At 46.2% G+C, this 15,975-nt stretch overlaps 1 protein-coding gene across 1 annotated transcript in view; it reads left to right on the top strand.

The window, feature by feature from the left end:
- The window catches only part of tmem178b (transmembrane protein 178B), a 68,193-nt gene that overhangs the window by 41,141 nt on the left and 11,077 nt on the right, over nt 1–15,975 (top strand). The window contains exon 2 of the mRNA XM_043708928.1: nt 10,634–10,747. Coding sequence (XP_043564863.1) covers nt 10,634–10,747 — 114 coding nt within the window. The remainder of the gene's footprint in view (nt 1–10,633; nt 10,748–15,975) is intronic.

Genomic DNA, 15,975 nt, shown 5'->3' on the forward strand with positions numbered 1-15,975 from the left:
TGAAACAATTGGCCAACTTGCGGGTCCTGCTGTGTGCAAAAGATGGCTTCCAGTCTTACCTCTCTAATAGTCACGCCTGTGTATGGTGGCTGATAGGTGTCAAAAGTTGGTGTTTGTTGGGCCTACAAGGCAGTTCATTGGTGACCTGGCTTGTAACCAGTCCTCCACAGGGATTCAGTCTCTCAGTCACATATAAGAGGCCTTGTGTTTTTCAGTCCTGAAGAACCAGTTATGCGGTTCATCCTGAGGCTCTATAGGAGTGCAAGGAAGTCACAATGAGAACCTGGGCTGCTTGGTCAGTACAGATTGGTAGTGTACAAGAGAATCTTCACTGTTGGAGGATCAGCCCAACTCTATAAAGATAAAGTCTCGATACTGAAACCATTATGAGAAAAAAACATGACTCCATATCTTAAAATGTTAAAAATCACACAACACCAGGTTACAATCCAACAGGCTTATTTGGAAGTACAAGTTTTTGGAGCACCGCTCCTTCGGGTAGGTAAGTGAACTATAACCTGGTGTTGGGTGATTTTTAAGTTTGTCCACCCCAGTCCAACACTGGCTCCCTCCACACCATTAACTCCATATCTAGATCTCGAACCATGGGCGGTTCCTCCAGGAATAATTTGAAACCCATAGGCACAGTTGTACCAATCGTACGACTCATCAGGTCGAAATGTTCAACAGAATTCAGCAATATTCAAGTTCTAAATTATAAAACAACACATTTTTAAAAAAAACTTTAATTCATGTGATTGGCCATTACTCATGCGTAGCTACCCTTGAGAAGGTAGTGGTGAGCTGCCTTCTTGAACCACTGCAGTCCATATACTGTATGTTGACTCACAATGCCCTTAGGAAGGGAATTCCAGGATGTTGACCCAGCGACAGTGAAGAAATGGTGATATGTTTCCAAGTCAGGGTGGTGAGTGGCTTGGAGGAGAACTTGCAGGTAGTTCCTATGTATCTGCTGCCCTCGTCCTTCTAGTTGGAAGTGGTCTGGGTTTATACTGCTCGCTATAAGAATCTTTATCTTCTGGTTCTTGCGATGGTCTAGGAATAACATGAGTGAAGTTCCTCAGAGAGGCAGAATTTTGACCAGGATGAAATTAAGGAGTCTCAGGAGGGCCACTGAGCAAGTGAATGAGACCCTCAAAAGTGCTAATTTGTGAGTGGGGCACGGTGTGGGTTAGGATTTTGGCAGCAGGATTTTGGATGAGCTCAAGTTCAGAAAGAGGATGGGGCCAAGGCGCGTGTTGGAATAGTTGAGTGTGGAAATAATGAAAAACATGAATATAGATTTTGATGGCAGCTGAGCTGATGGTGGGTAATGTGACAGTGGGTGATGATAGCTCAGTGGTTAGCACAACTGCCTCACAGCGCCAGGGACCCTGGTTCAATTCCAACCTCGGGCAACTGTCTGTGTGGAGTTTGCACATTCTCCCTGTGTCTGCATGGGTTTCCTCCGGGTGCTCCGGTTTCCTCCCACACTCCAAACATGCTCATGTTAGGGTGGATTGGCCAGGCTAAATTGCATAAAGTGTTCAGGAATGTGCAAGCTGGATGGATTAGCCATGGGAAGTGCAGAGTTACAAGGTGAGGGGTTTGGTCTGGGTGGGATGCTCTTTAGAGGGCTGAGTTGGACTTGATGGGCCAAATGGCCTGTTTCCCCGCTGTCTGGATTCTGAGAGTTGAAAATCTGAGGACTGACTTGCTGGACTGGATCTGAGGTGTGGAGCTCGGCTCAGGGACTACAGCATGGTGAGTTTGCAGACTAACTAACTAGCATGGAGAGATTGAGGGAAACAGCAGGGTTCACCAACACCAGTTTGATCTTTCTGGTAATGATGGGTGGAACAATCACAAAGAAAGCCCACATGCAGTTCAGCATTCACTACACTGGTCTGTCAGACAGGAGCATCGTGCCCCGTTTTGTTGTACAGTTCCCTTTTGATTTCTTCCAGCCTAGGGTTTGTTACATTTCTGTGCTTCTGGGCTCAGTCTGAGGAGAATTGTTGGAAGCTTCTAGAATGTATTGGGAGTTTCATCTCTGCTGGGGTACTGAGTCTACCACAGAGAGGCTAGGCAAGGCAGCCAATGGGAGGCTGCATGTCAATTCAGAAGCTGTGCAGTTTAACAAAAACTGAAGCGATGAATAATTAAAGATTCCTAAATAATTAAACATCACGTTTGTGCTGGTTTGTAACAAAATTCCCCCATTTTTCTAACATTTCTTTTAAATACGTTTTAATTCTTAGTAATGCATCAGTAAGGCTGTGTAATTTGATTTTTTGAGAAAATGTTAGTGACTGAATGTATGTGTGTGTGTGATGAGAGAGTGAGAATGAGCAAATGCGGTTTATAATGCAGGGTAATGCCAACAGTGTGGGCTCAATTCCTGCACCATCTGAGGTTAGTATGAAGCCTGAGGACTGGTAACTCTCAGGAGAAAGTGAGGACTGCAGATGCTGGAGATCAGAGTTAAGAGTGTGGTGCTGGAAAAGCACAGCAGGTCAGGCAGCATCCGAGGAGCAGGAGAATCCGGCCAGGCCCCCAAAGCCTCCCAGCAAAGGGGGAAAAGACAGCTGCACGAGGGAGGGACGGCCAGCTCTTCGGATGGTGAAGACGAGCGCAAAGAATGTCATCACCACCAGAAGAAGAGACAGAGCGCCGTAGATAAAGAGGAGGGCATTTCCTCCCAACCAGGAAACAACGGACCCCCCGAAGTCCACCCTCCACCCAGTGAGAACCAGGGGGTACCCACTGCTCCACAACTACAGGTAACTGAGAGCTGCGATCCTCTGACAGTCCCTTTGTCAGACACAGAACTAGACGGTGCGGACCCTTGCCTGGGCTCAATGACTCCAGAGCAGGTAAATGACCACAGTGAAAGCCTGGATAGCTACCTCAGCCCAGCGAGGGTCCAGCAGTTCGTGCTCACCATGGGGATGCAGACAGCTTCCCCAGAGACAGGACAGTCAAATGGACAACGGTAATCCCGGAAACTGGGATTAAAAAAGGTTCATTTGCTATAGTATAACAGGGCACCCACTCAGTAGGTGGGTTCTGCTGAAGCCACAGCTAAATAACAAGAGACTGGATGGTTAATAAAGGGAACTGTAAATAGGATAACTGTAAATTCGAGTAATTCAATCTGTTCTTTGTAATGTTAAGACATGCAATGTACATATCTATGAACGACATGACAAATTGTACAAGTACCAAAGATTTATTTCTATGATTAAAGTATATTTTGAAATTTAAAAAAAAAGGAGAATCGATGTTTCAGGTCGGAGCCCTTTATCAGGAATGAGCTCATTCCTGATGAAGGGCTCTGGCCAGAAATGTTGATTCTCCTGCTCCTCAGATGCTGCATGACCTGCTGTGCTTTTCTAGTAACACATTCTCGACTGGTGACTCTCAGATTAAGCCGCCACCAGTTGTCTCTCTCCAATGAGGCAGCAGCCCCATGGCTTGGTAGGACTATGGCTACTTTACTTTTCTATATCCTCCTATTTACGATCATTTATGTAAATGTGAGTGTGTGCCTGTGCATGTTTGTCTGTGGCATAATATAAGTGGTGCTTGTGAATGTGAGTGTTATGTGTGGTTATGTGTCTATGTGAATGTGTGCATATGTATATGTCTGTGTGATTGTGTGCGTGAATGTGCCTATATCTTTGTGTGTCTTTATATCTCTGTGTCTGCATTGAAAAGTGTGTGTTTGTGTGTGTGCATTTCTTTGAATGTGCATATGTCTGTGTGTGAGTGTGTATACATCAGAGATAATTTGTCTTTATCTGTGTGTATCTGGGTCTGTGATAATATATGTCTTTGTATGTCTATGCAAGCCTGTGCATGGTACTTTGAATACATCTTTGTGGAGTGTGTGTGCAAATAAACAGATGTATGTGTCTTTATGAAGTACTGTAATCATTGGCTCGTAGTAGCCTGACCTGACTGTACTTAATCAGTGCACGGGCAGTCATCTATTAGAGTAGGTCCTTCATCTACTTTGTTGCTCAGTGATTCGTTGAGTATGAGCAGAGGGCAGGCCTGGAATTCCTGTACTACTGCTAGTTATCTCTGAGAAAGTAATGGTGGGTTGATGCTGGATTACTACTGACACCGTTTCAGAGGGAAGAAATGAGTCAACCAGATGACTGTGGAATGCAGTCAGGTGCAGGGGGTTGGGACTAAGGAAGGAGATGAAAGTCAAAATCAGCTTTAGTTCAAACACAGGCAAAACAGCTGAATTCCAGAGGTAAGGTGAGACTGACAGCCCTCAACAGCAAGGCCTTGTTTGACTGAGTGTGGCATCAAGGACCTTTGGCAAAACTGGAATCACTAGGTATCAGGGGCAAACACTCTGATGGTTGCTGGCGCATAGGAAGGTGGGGGCCAGTCATCTCAGCTCCAACTGAAGCAGTCCGTGTTCAAATGCAACAAGATCTGGACAATATCCAGGCTTGGGCTGACAAGTGGCAAATCACATTCACATCACACAAATGCCAGGCAATAGCCATCTTCAAAAGAGACTACCTAACCACCGCCCTTGACATTCAATATCATTACCATCACTAAATCCCCCACTATAACTATCCTGAGTGTGACCATTGATCAGAAACTGGACTTGACACACCAAATAAATACAGTGGCTACAAGAACGGCGGCACGGTGGCACAGTGGTTAGCACTGCTGCCTCACAGCGCCTGAGACCCGGGTTCATTTCCCGCCTCAGGCGACTGACTGTGTGGAGTTTGCACGTTCTCCCCGTGTCTGCGTGGGTTTCCTCCGGGTGCTCCGGTTTCCTCCCACAGTCCAAAGATGTGCAGGGTCAGGTGAATTGGCCATGCTAAATTGCCCGTAGTGTTAGGTAATGGGTAAATGTAGGGGTATGGGTGGGTTTCGCTTCGGCGGGTCGGTGTGGACTTGTTGGGCCGAAGGGCCTGTTTCTACACTGTAATCTAATCTAATCTAAAAAAAAAGAACAGCGACTGGGAATACTGTGGTGAGTAACTCGCCCCCTGACTCCCCAAAGCCTGTCCATCATGTACACAGCACAAGTCAGGAGTGTCAAGATTAGAATGGTGCTGGAAAAGCACAGTAGGTCAGGCAGCATCTGAGGAGCAGGAAATTCAATGTTTTGGACAAAAGCCTTTCATCAGGAATGAGGCTGGGAGCCTTGGGGGTGGAGAGAGAAATGGGAGGGGGGTAGGGTTGGGGCGAAGGTAGCTGAGAGTGCAATAGGTGAATGGAGGTGGGGTTGAAGGTGACAGGTCAGAGAGGAGGGTGGAGCGGATAGGTGGGAAGGAAGATTGGCAGGTAGGACAGGTCATGAGGGCGGTGCTGAGCTGGAAGGTTGGAACTGGGATATGGTGGGGGGAGGGGAAATGAGGAAACTGGTGAAATCCACATTGATGCCATGGGGTTGGAGGGTTCCAAGGCGGAAGATGAGGCGTTCTTCCTCCAGGCATCGGGTGGTAAGGGAGTGGCGGTGAAGGAGGCCCAGGACCTGCATGTCCTCGGCGGAGTGGGAGAGGAAGTTAAAGTGTTCAGCCACGGGGCAGTGGCGTTGCTTGGTGCAGGTGTCCCAGAGATGTTCCCTAAAGCACTCTATGAGTAGGCATCCTGTCTTCACAATGTAAAGGAGACTGCATCGGGAGCAACGGATACAATAAATGATATTGGTGGATGTGCAGGTGAAACTTTGATGGATGTGGAAGACTCCTTTAAGGCCTTGGATGGAGGTGAGGGCAGAGGTGTGGGCGCAGGTTTTGTAATTCCTGTGGTGGCAGGGGAAGGTGCCAGGATGGGAGGGTGGGTTGTTGGGGGGCGTGGACCTGACCAGGTAGTCGCGGAGGGAACGGTCTTTACGGAAAGCAGAAAGGGGTGGGGAGGGAAATATATCCCTGGTGGTTGGGTCCATTTGTAGGTGGCAGAAATGGCAGAGGATGATGCGATGTATATGGATGTTTGGGCGGGGGGGAAGGTGAGGACTGTGGAGGTGGTGGGGAGAGGATTCTGTCCTTGTCGCGGTTGGAGGAGTTGGGTTCGAGGGTAGCGATGCGGGACGATTGTGATGGAATACCCCCTCTTGCCTGCAGGGGCAAGAAGATTGACACCATCCAGGATAAAGCAGCCTTCATGTTTGATATCGCATTCACAAGCATCCACTCCCTCCACCACTGACGCTCAGTAGCACGGTGTACTGTCTACAAGATACACTACAGAAATTCACCAAAGACCCTTCCAAACCCATGACCACTCTCATCTGGCAGATACAGGGTAACAACTCGACCTGCAGATTCCCCTCCAAGCCACTCACCATCCAGACTTGGAAATATATCGCAGTTCCTTCACGGTCGCTGGGTCACAATCCTGTAATTCCCTCCTTAAGGACATTGTGGGTCAATGTACAACACAAGAATTGCAGCAGTTCAAGAAGAAAGGTCCCAACCAGGGACCGGCCAGAAATACTGACCCAGCCAGTGATGCCAATGCCCCATGGGTGAACAAAGAAAAACAAACCAGCTGCATTCTTTTAGAAATCTGACAAACTCAAGGTCATCTTAACTGAGACCAGATTCCTGTTTCCATATTTCAAAAGTTAACTCCAACTTCTCAAACCACAACAACTGGGATTTAAACTCCTGATTCGCTGGAATTTAAACCCCTGATTCCCTGGGATTAAAATTTCTCTGGGATTTAAACTCCAGATTTCCTGGGATTTAAAGTCCTGATTTCCTGGGATATAAACTCCTGATTCCCTGGGATTTAAACCCCTGATTCACTGGGATTAAGCTCCCAATTTCCTGGGATTTCAATTCCCAATTGCCTGGGATATAAACTCCTGATTTCCTGGGATATAAACTCCTGATTCCCCGGGATTTAAACCCCTGATTCACTGGGATTAAACTCCCAATTTCCTGGGATATAAATTCCCAATTGCCTGGGATATAAACTCCTGATTTCCTGGGATATAAACTCCTGATTCCCCGGGATTTAAACCCCTGATTCACTGGGATTAAACTCCCAATTTCCTGGGATATAAATTCCCAATTGCCTGGGATATAAACTCCTGATTTCTTGGAATATAAACTCCTGATTTCTTGGGATATAAACTCCTGATTCCCTGGGATACAAACTCCCAATTCCCTGGATATAAACTCCTGATTCCCTGGGACATAAACCCTGGATTCCCTGGGATTTAAACTCCTGCTTCCCTGGGATTGTATGACTATGAGGAAGAACTGAAGGAGATTTGTATTAGGTAAAAAAAAAATTATGCTGTCGAAATTAATGGGACTGAAAGCTGCCAAATCCCCAGGTCGTGATCATCTCCGTTCCTGATGGAAATAGTGACTGGTTTTGCTATAATCTTCCAGAAACGTGTTGAATCTCGAGTAGATTGAGGGGTGGTAAATGTTTCAAAATGGAGGGAGGAAGAAAGCCAGGAATTATAGCTCGGTTTGTTTAACATCAAAAATCTGGAACTCATTGTAAAGGACTTGATCGCGTGAAACACCAACACAATGTCAGCATGGATGTATGAAAGTGAAATCATGTTTGACAAACTTACTGAAGTTGTCTTTTTCAGAATGTAACTTGTAGAAAGAATGGGGGAGAAGCAATAATTGTGATGTCATTGGATTTTCAGAAAGCTTTTGATAAAATTCCATATAAGAGGTCAGTGTGCAATATTGAGAGCACATGGGGTTGGCATTCATTGACATGGACTGAGAACTGGGCAGTAGATAAGCAACAAGAGAATAGAATGAAATGGGTCATTTTCAGATGGAAGGTGATGATCAGTGATCAGTACTTGGGCCTTGGCTGCACACAATACACATCAACGATTTGGATGAAGGAATTGGGTGTAATATTTCCAAGTTTGCTGACAATGGAAAACAAGATGGCAGTGGGAGTGGGAGTGATGAGGAGGATATAAAGAGGCTTCAGAATAATTTGAGACAAAGTGAGTGAGTGAGCAGTTGGATGGCAGATGCAGTATATCATGGAATAAGCGTGAAATTATCCACTTCGAAAGGAAAAACAGAATAGCAAAGTATTATTTAAATGGTGACAGATTAGGAAGTGTACAAAGAGATCCGAGTGCCTTTGTACACCAGTCACTGAATGCAGTCACACACATGCAGTAAGTAATTAGGGATGTTGACCTTCAGTGCAAAAGGAATAAAGTACAGGAGCAAGGATGTCTAGCTGCAGCTGTATGGAGTTCTCTGGAACGGTGGGTGCACTTTTGCTCTCCTTACTTAAGAATGGATATATTTGCCTGAGAGTAAACGCAGCAAAGGTTCACTAGACTGATCCCTGGGATGGCAGGTTTACTGTATGATAGATTCGGCTGATCGTGTCCAGGGATGTGTAGGTGAGATGGATTGGCCATGGTAAATTGCCTGTAGTGTCCAGGGATGTGTAGGTATGATGGATTAGCCTTGGGAAAGCAGGTTTACAGAATAGGGTGGGAGGTGTCTGGGTGGGATGTTCTTTGGAAAGGTAGTGTGTACTGAATGGCCTGCTTTCACACTATAGGGATTCCAATATTGACTGAAATTTATGTATAGAATACAATCCCCACATTATGGAAACAAGCCATTTGGCCCAATAAGTCCACACCGACCCTCTGAAGAGCTTCCCACCCAGACCCATTCCTACCCTATCCTTGTAAGCCTGTATTTCCAATGGCGAACCCACCAACTTAGCTTGGCCAAACCACCTAACTTTGGGAGAATGAGAAAAGAAGATTATCACAAAGTAGTCATGATTTGGAGATGGCGATGTTGGACTGGAGTGTACAAAGTTAAAAATCACACAACACCAGGTTATAATCCAACGGGTTTAATTGGAAGCACTAGCTTTCGGAGCATTGCTCCTTCAACTACCTGATGAAGGAGTGGCGTTCCGAAAGCTAGTGCTTCCTATTAAACCTTACCACAAAGTAGAGATTTCTGATAGGGCTGGACATACTGGATGCAGAAATGAGGTTTCCCCTTGCTGAGGTTGGAGGTGGGAGTTGTAGAACAAGGGGTTACAGACTCCAGATAAATGGTAGGCCATTTCAGACTGAGATGAGGAGAAATTTCTTTGCTCAGAGGATGGTGCAATTCTCTACCATATAAGGCTGTGCAGGCCAAGTCACTTAATAGGTTTAGGAAATGGATAGATTCCTGGAGGCTAAAGACGTCAATGGGTAGTGGGAGAGAACAAGAGATAGAGGATCAGCCATAATCAGGTTGAATGGTGAATCAGGGCTCATTGGACTAGAATGAGTCAAAAAGTGTGGCGCTGGAAAAGCGCAGCAGGTCAGGCAGCATCCCGAGGAGCAGGAGAGTCGATGTTTCGAGCATAAGCTCTTCATCAGGAATGTTGGACATTGCTGATGAAGAGCTTATGCATGAAACATCGACTCTCCTGCTGCTCGGAAGCTGCCTGACCTGCTGCGCTTTTCCAGCGCCACTCTTTTTGACTGATCTCCAGCATTTGCAGTCCTCACTTTCTCTTCATTGGATTAGAATAGCCTACTCCTGCTGCTATTATCAACATTTCTGTGACCTAGATACCACCAATGTGAAGTAATCCAGTGGAAATCCAGTGGGTTTCACAAGAGGATGTAGACCACCAGACCTAGATTTGTCTCCCCTTCCTCTTACTTTGGAGGGATCCTCCCTTCCCTCTCCTCGACAGAAAATGATCTCCTCAGGCCTCTTGGGCCCCACTTAACTCAAGGACAATTCCAGCTGTTAGCGATCAATGGGTGTGAGCCGGAGACTGTGCTATCACCTCCTGACTTGACTGGCTTCACCTGGAGCAGCAACGACCATCACTGCCTTTGGGTGACAGAGATCGTCTCTGTGGTTACCCCCATCCATCCTCAAACCCCACCCACTGCCCAGCTCCCCAATCCCCTCCAGTCCCCTTCGCTCCCAATTCCCTGCTTGCTATCCAGTCCCCTACAGTACATGAGGACGTTACGCAAGGCTGGCCTGATTGCGAGGCCTCCCACAGTGCAGCAGCCAACTGGCATGCACTGTCAAGGATAACATGCACAAAGTGACCACTGGAATATAGTTGTTTTTGCACCGTTTGGGTCTTCTCACAGAAGGGCAAGGGTTGGCAAGGTAAACAATTGTGTTGGGAATGATTTATTTATCCTGGTAACTTTGATGGAAGTCAGGTGTAGAGTTTGTTTATCTGCGTGCAGAATTCCCGCTGATATGAAGTTGCCTGGCCACTGGATCCCAAGGAATCCGCCCCACTCACGGCTTTGCCCCAGTGACAGAGTTTGCCAAACGTCATCTGCAGAAATGGGAGAATGAGGCAGTCGGGGAGAATGAGTGACAGACAGAGAGAGGTGGTGGTAGAATTGGAGGGAAAGGGTGAGTTTGGGCGACAATGTTTGAGAGGAAGAATTTGTGAAGAGGGACGTAATCAGAGACATTGAGAGATGGGGAGGACAAGAGAATGATAAAGAGAGAGAGAGAGAGTCAAAGACAGGTGCAGAGAAATCAGCTTCACAGTAAGGGAGTGGGTGGGCAACAGGGGAAGATGTGATGCGCAAAGTGTTTGTCAAATGTACCTAACACTCTTTATATTTATCTGCCCTCAGGTGTGATAAACAGGTGTACACCAATCAAATATCACTACTCCTCAGCAATCCTTCCGAAAAATCTTTCATACAACATCACGAAAACCATCCGACAAGATGAGTGGCACTCCCTGCGTAAGTCTCTCTCTCTCTCTCTCTCTTTGTCTCTCTCTCTCTCTGCTAACCTTTCTCTTCAAGGGGTCATGTGATTTGATGGTCATACTGGCCGGTGCCTTCTGGTTGTGGTGTTACTGGCGGCCTCTGAGGCTTGGTTGGGCTGTTGTTGGGTCATTGACCTGCTTGGAGGCTGGTTTGGAAGGAAGGAGAATGAGGGTGTGTGTGTGATTGATCCCACTGGGCTGTGATGTTGTTGGATGTGTGGGCGTGGGGTCTGATATTTAGTGGTGTTCACACAGTTTGGAAGCCAGCACTGTCCTGCTCAGTACCCTGCTGTACTGCCTGTGGGTGATGCTTCTCTTCAAATATATACCACAGACACATGAGGATAGCTACAAATTGGTGGGATCGCACATGATGACTTCACAATCCTGGCAGCCAGACAATAGAAAGATGCTAACTAAAAACCGAAAGAACTGAGGATGCTGTAAATCAGAAACAAAACAGAAATTTCTGGACAAGCTCAACAGGTCAGGCAGCATTGGTGGAGAGAAATTCAAATTAATATTTCAGGTCCAGTGACCCTTCCGACTTCTGAAAAAGAATCAATAGACCCGAAATGTTAAGTTTGATTTCTCTCACAGATGCTGCCAGGCCTGCTGAGCTTTTCCAGCAATGCCTGTTTTTGTCTTTCTTTCCAGTTGTGGGTCGGAGGCTGTTTAAGGCAGAGGAGGCTAGGCTGAACAGACAGCATATGTGGGGAGGGGAAGGTCAGAGAGAGACAGAAGGGTAGGGGGAGATGTTTTGGACAAAAAGCTGAGCCAGTGAAAGATAAAAGGGAACAAGTTCAATGAAAGTGCATGCTGCTGGCTGTCTGTTCCCAGCTAATTTGAAACGACCATCCTAAGTAAAAAACCCACCACGGTAACTGTCTGGTTTCTAAATGGAGTTGGTATGTATTCCTTCTGCACATAAATATCCATCAGAGTAAAGCATAAATCTATGTGCGGTAACCAAACCTAGCAGTACTGCAAAACCCATTTTTATCAACTGAAGAAAGCTGCAGTATCCTAGGCAATGTGAAGTTTCGCTACTGACTGGGAGGAGCTGGGAAGCTTGTCAGTGTTTGATTCGGTTGCTAATAACTGATTGGTTAGTCGGCTGGTTACTAGACTGGCTGTCTTCCATGTTTGAAATCTACCCTGCCACCAATATCCATGTGAGAGAGCCAAAGAGAGATGCACTTTCACCCAAATCTTCTGAGAAATTCTCATCTTTACAATGTGACTGCAGAACATAAGAAATCTGAGCTGGACTTGACCATACAGCTCCTCAAACATGCTCCACCAGTCAATAAGGTGGTGGCAGGTGTAATTATGGTGTGAACTCGAAATTCCTGTCTGTACCCAATTACCCTTAACATGTCAACCAAAACTCTACCTGAAATATATTTAATACATTTTAAAGTTAACAGTCTGCAGAGTCTTTTGTTTCTCTTCAGAACTGTGTGTGTCTCTGTGAGTGAATGTATGTGTGTGTGTCTGTGTATGTCTCTGTGAGTGAATGTATGTTCGTGTATGTATGTGTGTGTTTCTGTGAGTGAATGTATGTGTGTGTATGTATGTGAGTAATGCATGTGTGTCTATGTGAATGAATGTGTGTGCGCCTGTGTGTGTCAGTGTCTCTATGTGTATGTGTCCGTGTAAGCACATGTTTGTGTGTGCATATATTGCATGTTCTTTTTAAAAGATGTATCCATACATGGCATAATGTTAATGTCACTGCATTAGCAACGTACAATCCTCAGTAAAAAACAAAAAATTGGGTTCTCAAATGCCCTTTTGGGTAGGAAAGGAACAGATTGTTCTTAATACTAGACCTGAAACAGTATGAGATCCTAGGAATTGGCCATTATACCAGCCTGGATAAAACTGGACTGCACAATGAAGGAGTGGCATCAGGTAAGGAACCCCCCTCCTACCTCAGTTCTAAGAGACAGTGGGAATTGCTTCAAACAGATCTCACATCATCACAGTGGAGTTAGATCCCCCTCCAAGCAGCAGCCGGGGGATAGCAATGTCAATGGTAGTTTAAACTGGGGCAGGTGTGCACTTTCCGGAACCAGGGACCAAGTAAGACCCTGACCAAATGGGTTTCCCATGTGCACTAGGCTGTGGGATGGGGGAAAGAATGTAACTATCTCCTGTAAAAGCAAAGACTTCACTTCCCATTCCCACCCTTTACCTTGGCTGTCCCCAGGGATGGTGACCAAAAATAGCCTGCGTACTCAGTCTTCCCGTGTACACTGAGGACATCCAGCTCCATCTTGACCAAAGCCCCCTCAGCAACACTCTTTGCCATCTCCCTGTTTTCAGACTTGATTTTAACCCCAAATGGATTTTGGTTACAAGTTAAAATATCAAACATTTCGCTCCAGTTCGATGTGAGTGAGAATGATGCCATTACTGTAGCCTAGCCACAAGGCCTCCAATCTGATCCCCTGCTCTGCCAAATGTCGTATGAAGTTGGAGCTCCTGGTCTCCCTTTGAACCTGAACTATGCTTCCAACCCTGTATCATCTGCATCACCAAGATCATTGACCTCCACCTCACTCTCTGCCTCTTCATTGCTATTCCAGTAACACTACAGCTATGCCATTATCTCTTCTGGTCACTCATGAGCCCTATGCTGACTTACTTACATTCTCTCTTATCCTTGGGTTCCTTCAGCAGAAACAACTATGTTGACCTGCAATGTCCTCTTTACTAACATCTGGGGACCAATGCCAAAGTTGGGAGAGCTATCTGACAGGCTAGTCAAGCAAACAGCTGACATAGTCATACTCACAGAATTATAGCTTCCAGACAATGCCCCAGGCACCACCATCACCATCTCTGGATATGTCCTGTCCCACTGGCAGATTGTGCTCAAGTAATGGCCCACATTGCCCATGTATGGCCAATCTTGAGTTGCGAGATCTGATTGAAGTCTGAACCATTTAGCATGGTGATAGTGCCACACAACACAATGTAAAGTATTTTCTGTATGAAGGCAGGACTTTGCCTCCACAAGGACTGCATAGTGGTCACTCTTATCAATATTGTAATGGACAGATGCATCTGCAACTGTATGGTCAAGAGGGAGTTGCTGTGGCAATGTTCAGCATTGACTCTGGACCCCATGAAGTCTCGTGGCTTCAGGTTAAACATGGGCAAGGAAACCTCCTGCTGATTACCACATACCATCCTCCCTCGGCTGATGAATCAGTCTTCCATGTTGAACAACATTCGAAGGAAGCACTGAGGATGGCAGGATTACAGAATGTCCTCTGGCTGGGGGATTTCAATGTCTACCACCAAGAGTGGCTCGGCAGCAGTACCACAGATTGAGCTGGTCGGGTCCTAGCTGCCGACATAGGACATAGCTGCCAGACTGGGTCTGCAGCAGGTGGTGAGGGAACCAAGAGGGAAAAACATACTTGACCCCATCCTTACCAATCTGCTAGCTGGAGATTCATCTGCCCATGAGAGTATTGGTAAGAGTGACCACTGCACAGTCTGGATAATATCCAGATTTGGACTGACAGGTGGCAAGTAACATTCACACCACACAAATGCCAGGCAATGGCCATTTTCAACAAGAGAATCTAACCAGACCCCTTTGACATTCAATGGCATTACCATCACTGAAACCCCCACTACCAATGCAGCACGTGGTTAGCACTGCTGCCTCAGAGCGCCAGGGAACTGGGTTCGATTCCAGCCTCAGAGAACTGTCTGAGTGGAGTTTGCACATTCTCCCCGTGTCTGCAGGGGTTTCCTCCGGGTGCTCCGGTTTCCTCCCACAGTCCAAAGATGTGCAGGTCAGGTGAATTGGCCATGCTAAATTGCCCATAGTGTAGGTCAGGTGCATTAGCCAGGGGTAAATGTAGGGGTCTGGGTGGGTTACTCTTCGGAGAGTCAGTGTGGACTTGGGCCGAAGGGCCTGTTTCCACACTATAGGGATTCTATGAACCATCTTGAAAGTAACCAATCACCAGAAACTGGACAGGATTCACTATACAAATATAGTGGCTACGAGAGCAGGTCAGAGGCTGCAGTAAGTAACCCACCTCTTGACTCCCCAAAGCCTGTCCATCATCTCCAAGGCACAAGTCAGGACTGTGATGGGATACTCCCCACTTGCCTGGATGGGTGCAGCTCCAACAACACTCAAGAAGCTTGACTTCATCCAGGACAAAGCAGCCTGTTTGATTGGCACCATATCCATGAGCTTCAACATTGATTTCTTCCAGCACCGATGCTCAGGAGGAGGAGTGTGTGCTATCTACAAGATGCAGTGAGTCACCAAAGATCCTCAGACAGCACCTTCTAAACTCATGACCACTTCTATCTAGATGGACAAGGGCAGCAGATACATGGGAACATTACCACTTGCAAATTCTCTTCCAAGCAACTCACCATGAAAATATATCACTGTTCCTTCACTATCGCTGTGTTAAAATCCTGGAGTTCACTCCCGAGAGGCATTGTGTGTCTACTTACAGTACATGCACTGCAGTGGATCATGAAGACAGCTCACCACCACTTTCTCTGGGAAAATTAACATGATGACAATAAATGTTGACTTACCTAGCGATGCCCATATCCCTTGAATGAATTTTTAAAAAGACTCTTCTTAGGGCTTTGTGTTGTCAAACCTGATAGAAAGCTGACTGAAGAAGCTTTCTTGCTGTCAATCTGATTTCAAGCCTCAAAGGTCCCGTTTCTAACCCAGGGCACTGTGCCCTTCTCACCGCATTTTCAAAGCTATTGTGAGCTCGAAGCAATTATTCTGATGAGTTCAGTGAAGGGTGCACAGCACTGATGGTTCTGTTAACACTGAACACACACACTCACTATCTCTCCAGACAGGCCACTTTTCATTTACTTACTTTATTAGTTCTCTGCAGTTCATTGATTTTTTTTTTGATTGAAGTTTTTATGAAGGAAAATGAACGAGTGACCTGTGCATGGTGACACAAGCCAAGGACAGTGTAATCCCAAACAAATTGAACCAGCAGGAATCTCGGAATGCACAGAATTGTGAGTGAATTGCTAATGCAAACAATAAGGATCTAGCTATGACCTGGGTTTAACTGACAAGAGTCACAAAGTGATAGTCACCAGGCACGGAAACAGACCCTTCAGCCCAAATTGTCAATGTCAATTCTTAAACTAAGTTAGTCCCATTTCCACCATTTTGCT

The sequence above is a fragment of the Chiloscyllium plagiosum genome, chromosome 19 (assembly GCF_004010195.1).
Source record: "Chiloscyllium plagiosum isolate BGI_BamShark_2017 chromosome 19, ASM401019v2, whole genome shotgun sequence".
Taxonomy (NCBI): Eukaryota; Metazoa; Chordata; class Chondrichthyes; order Orectolobiformes; family Hemiscylliidae; genus Chiloscyllium; species Chiloscyllium plagiosum.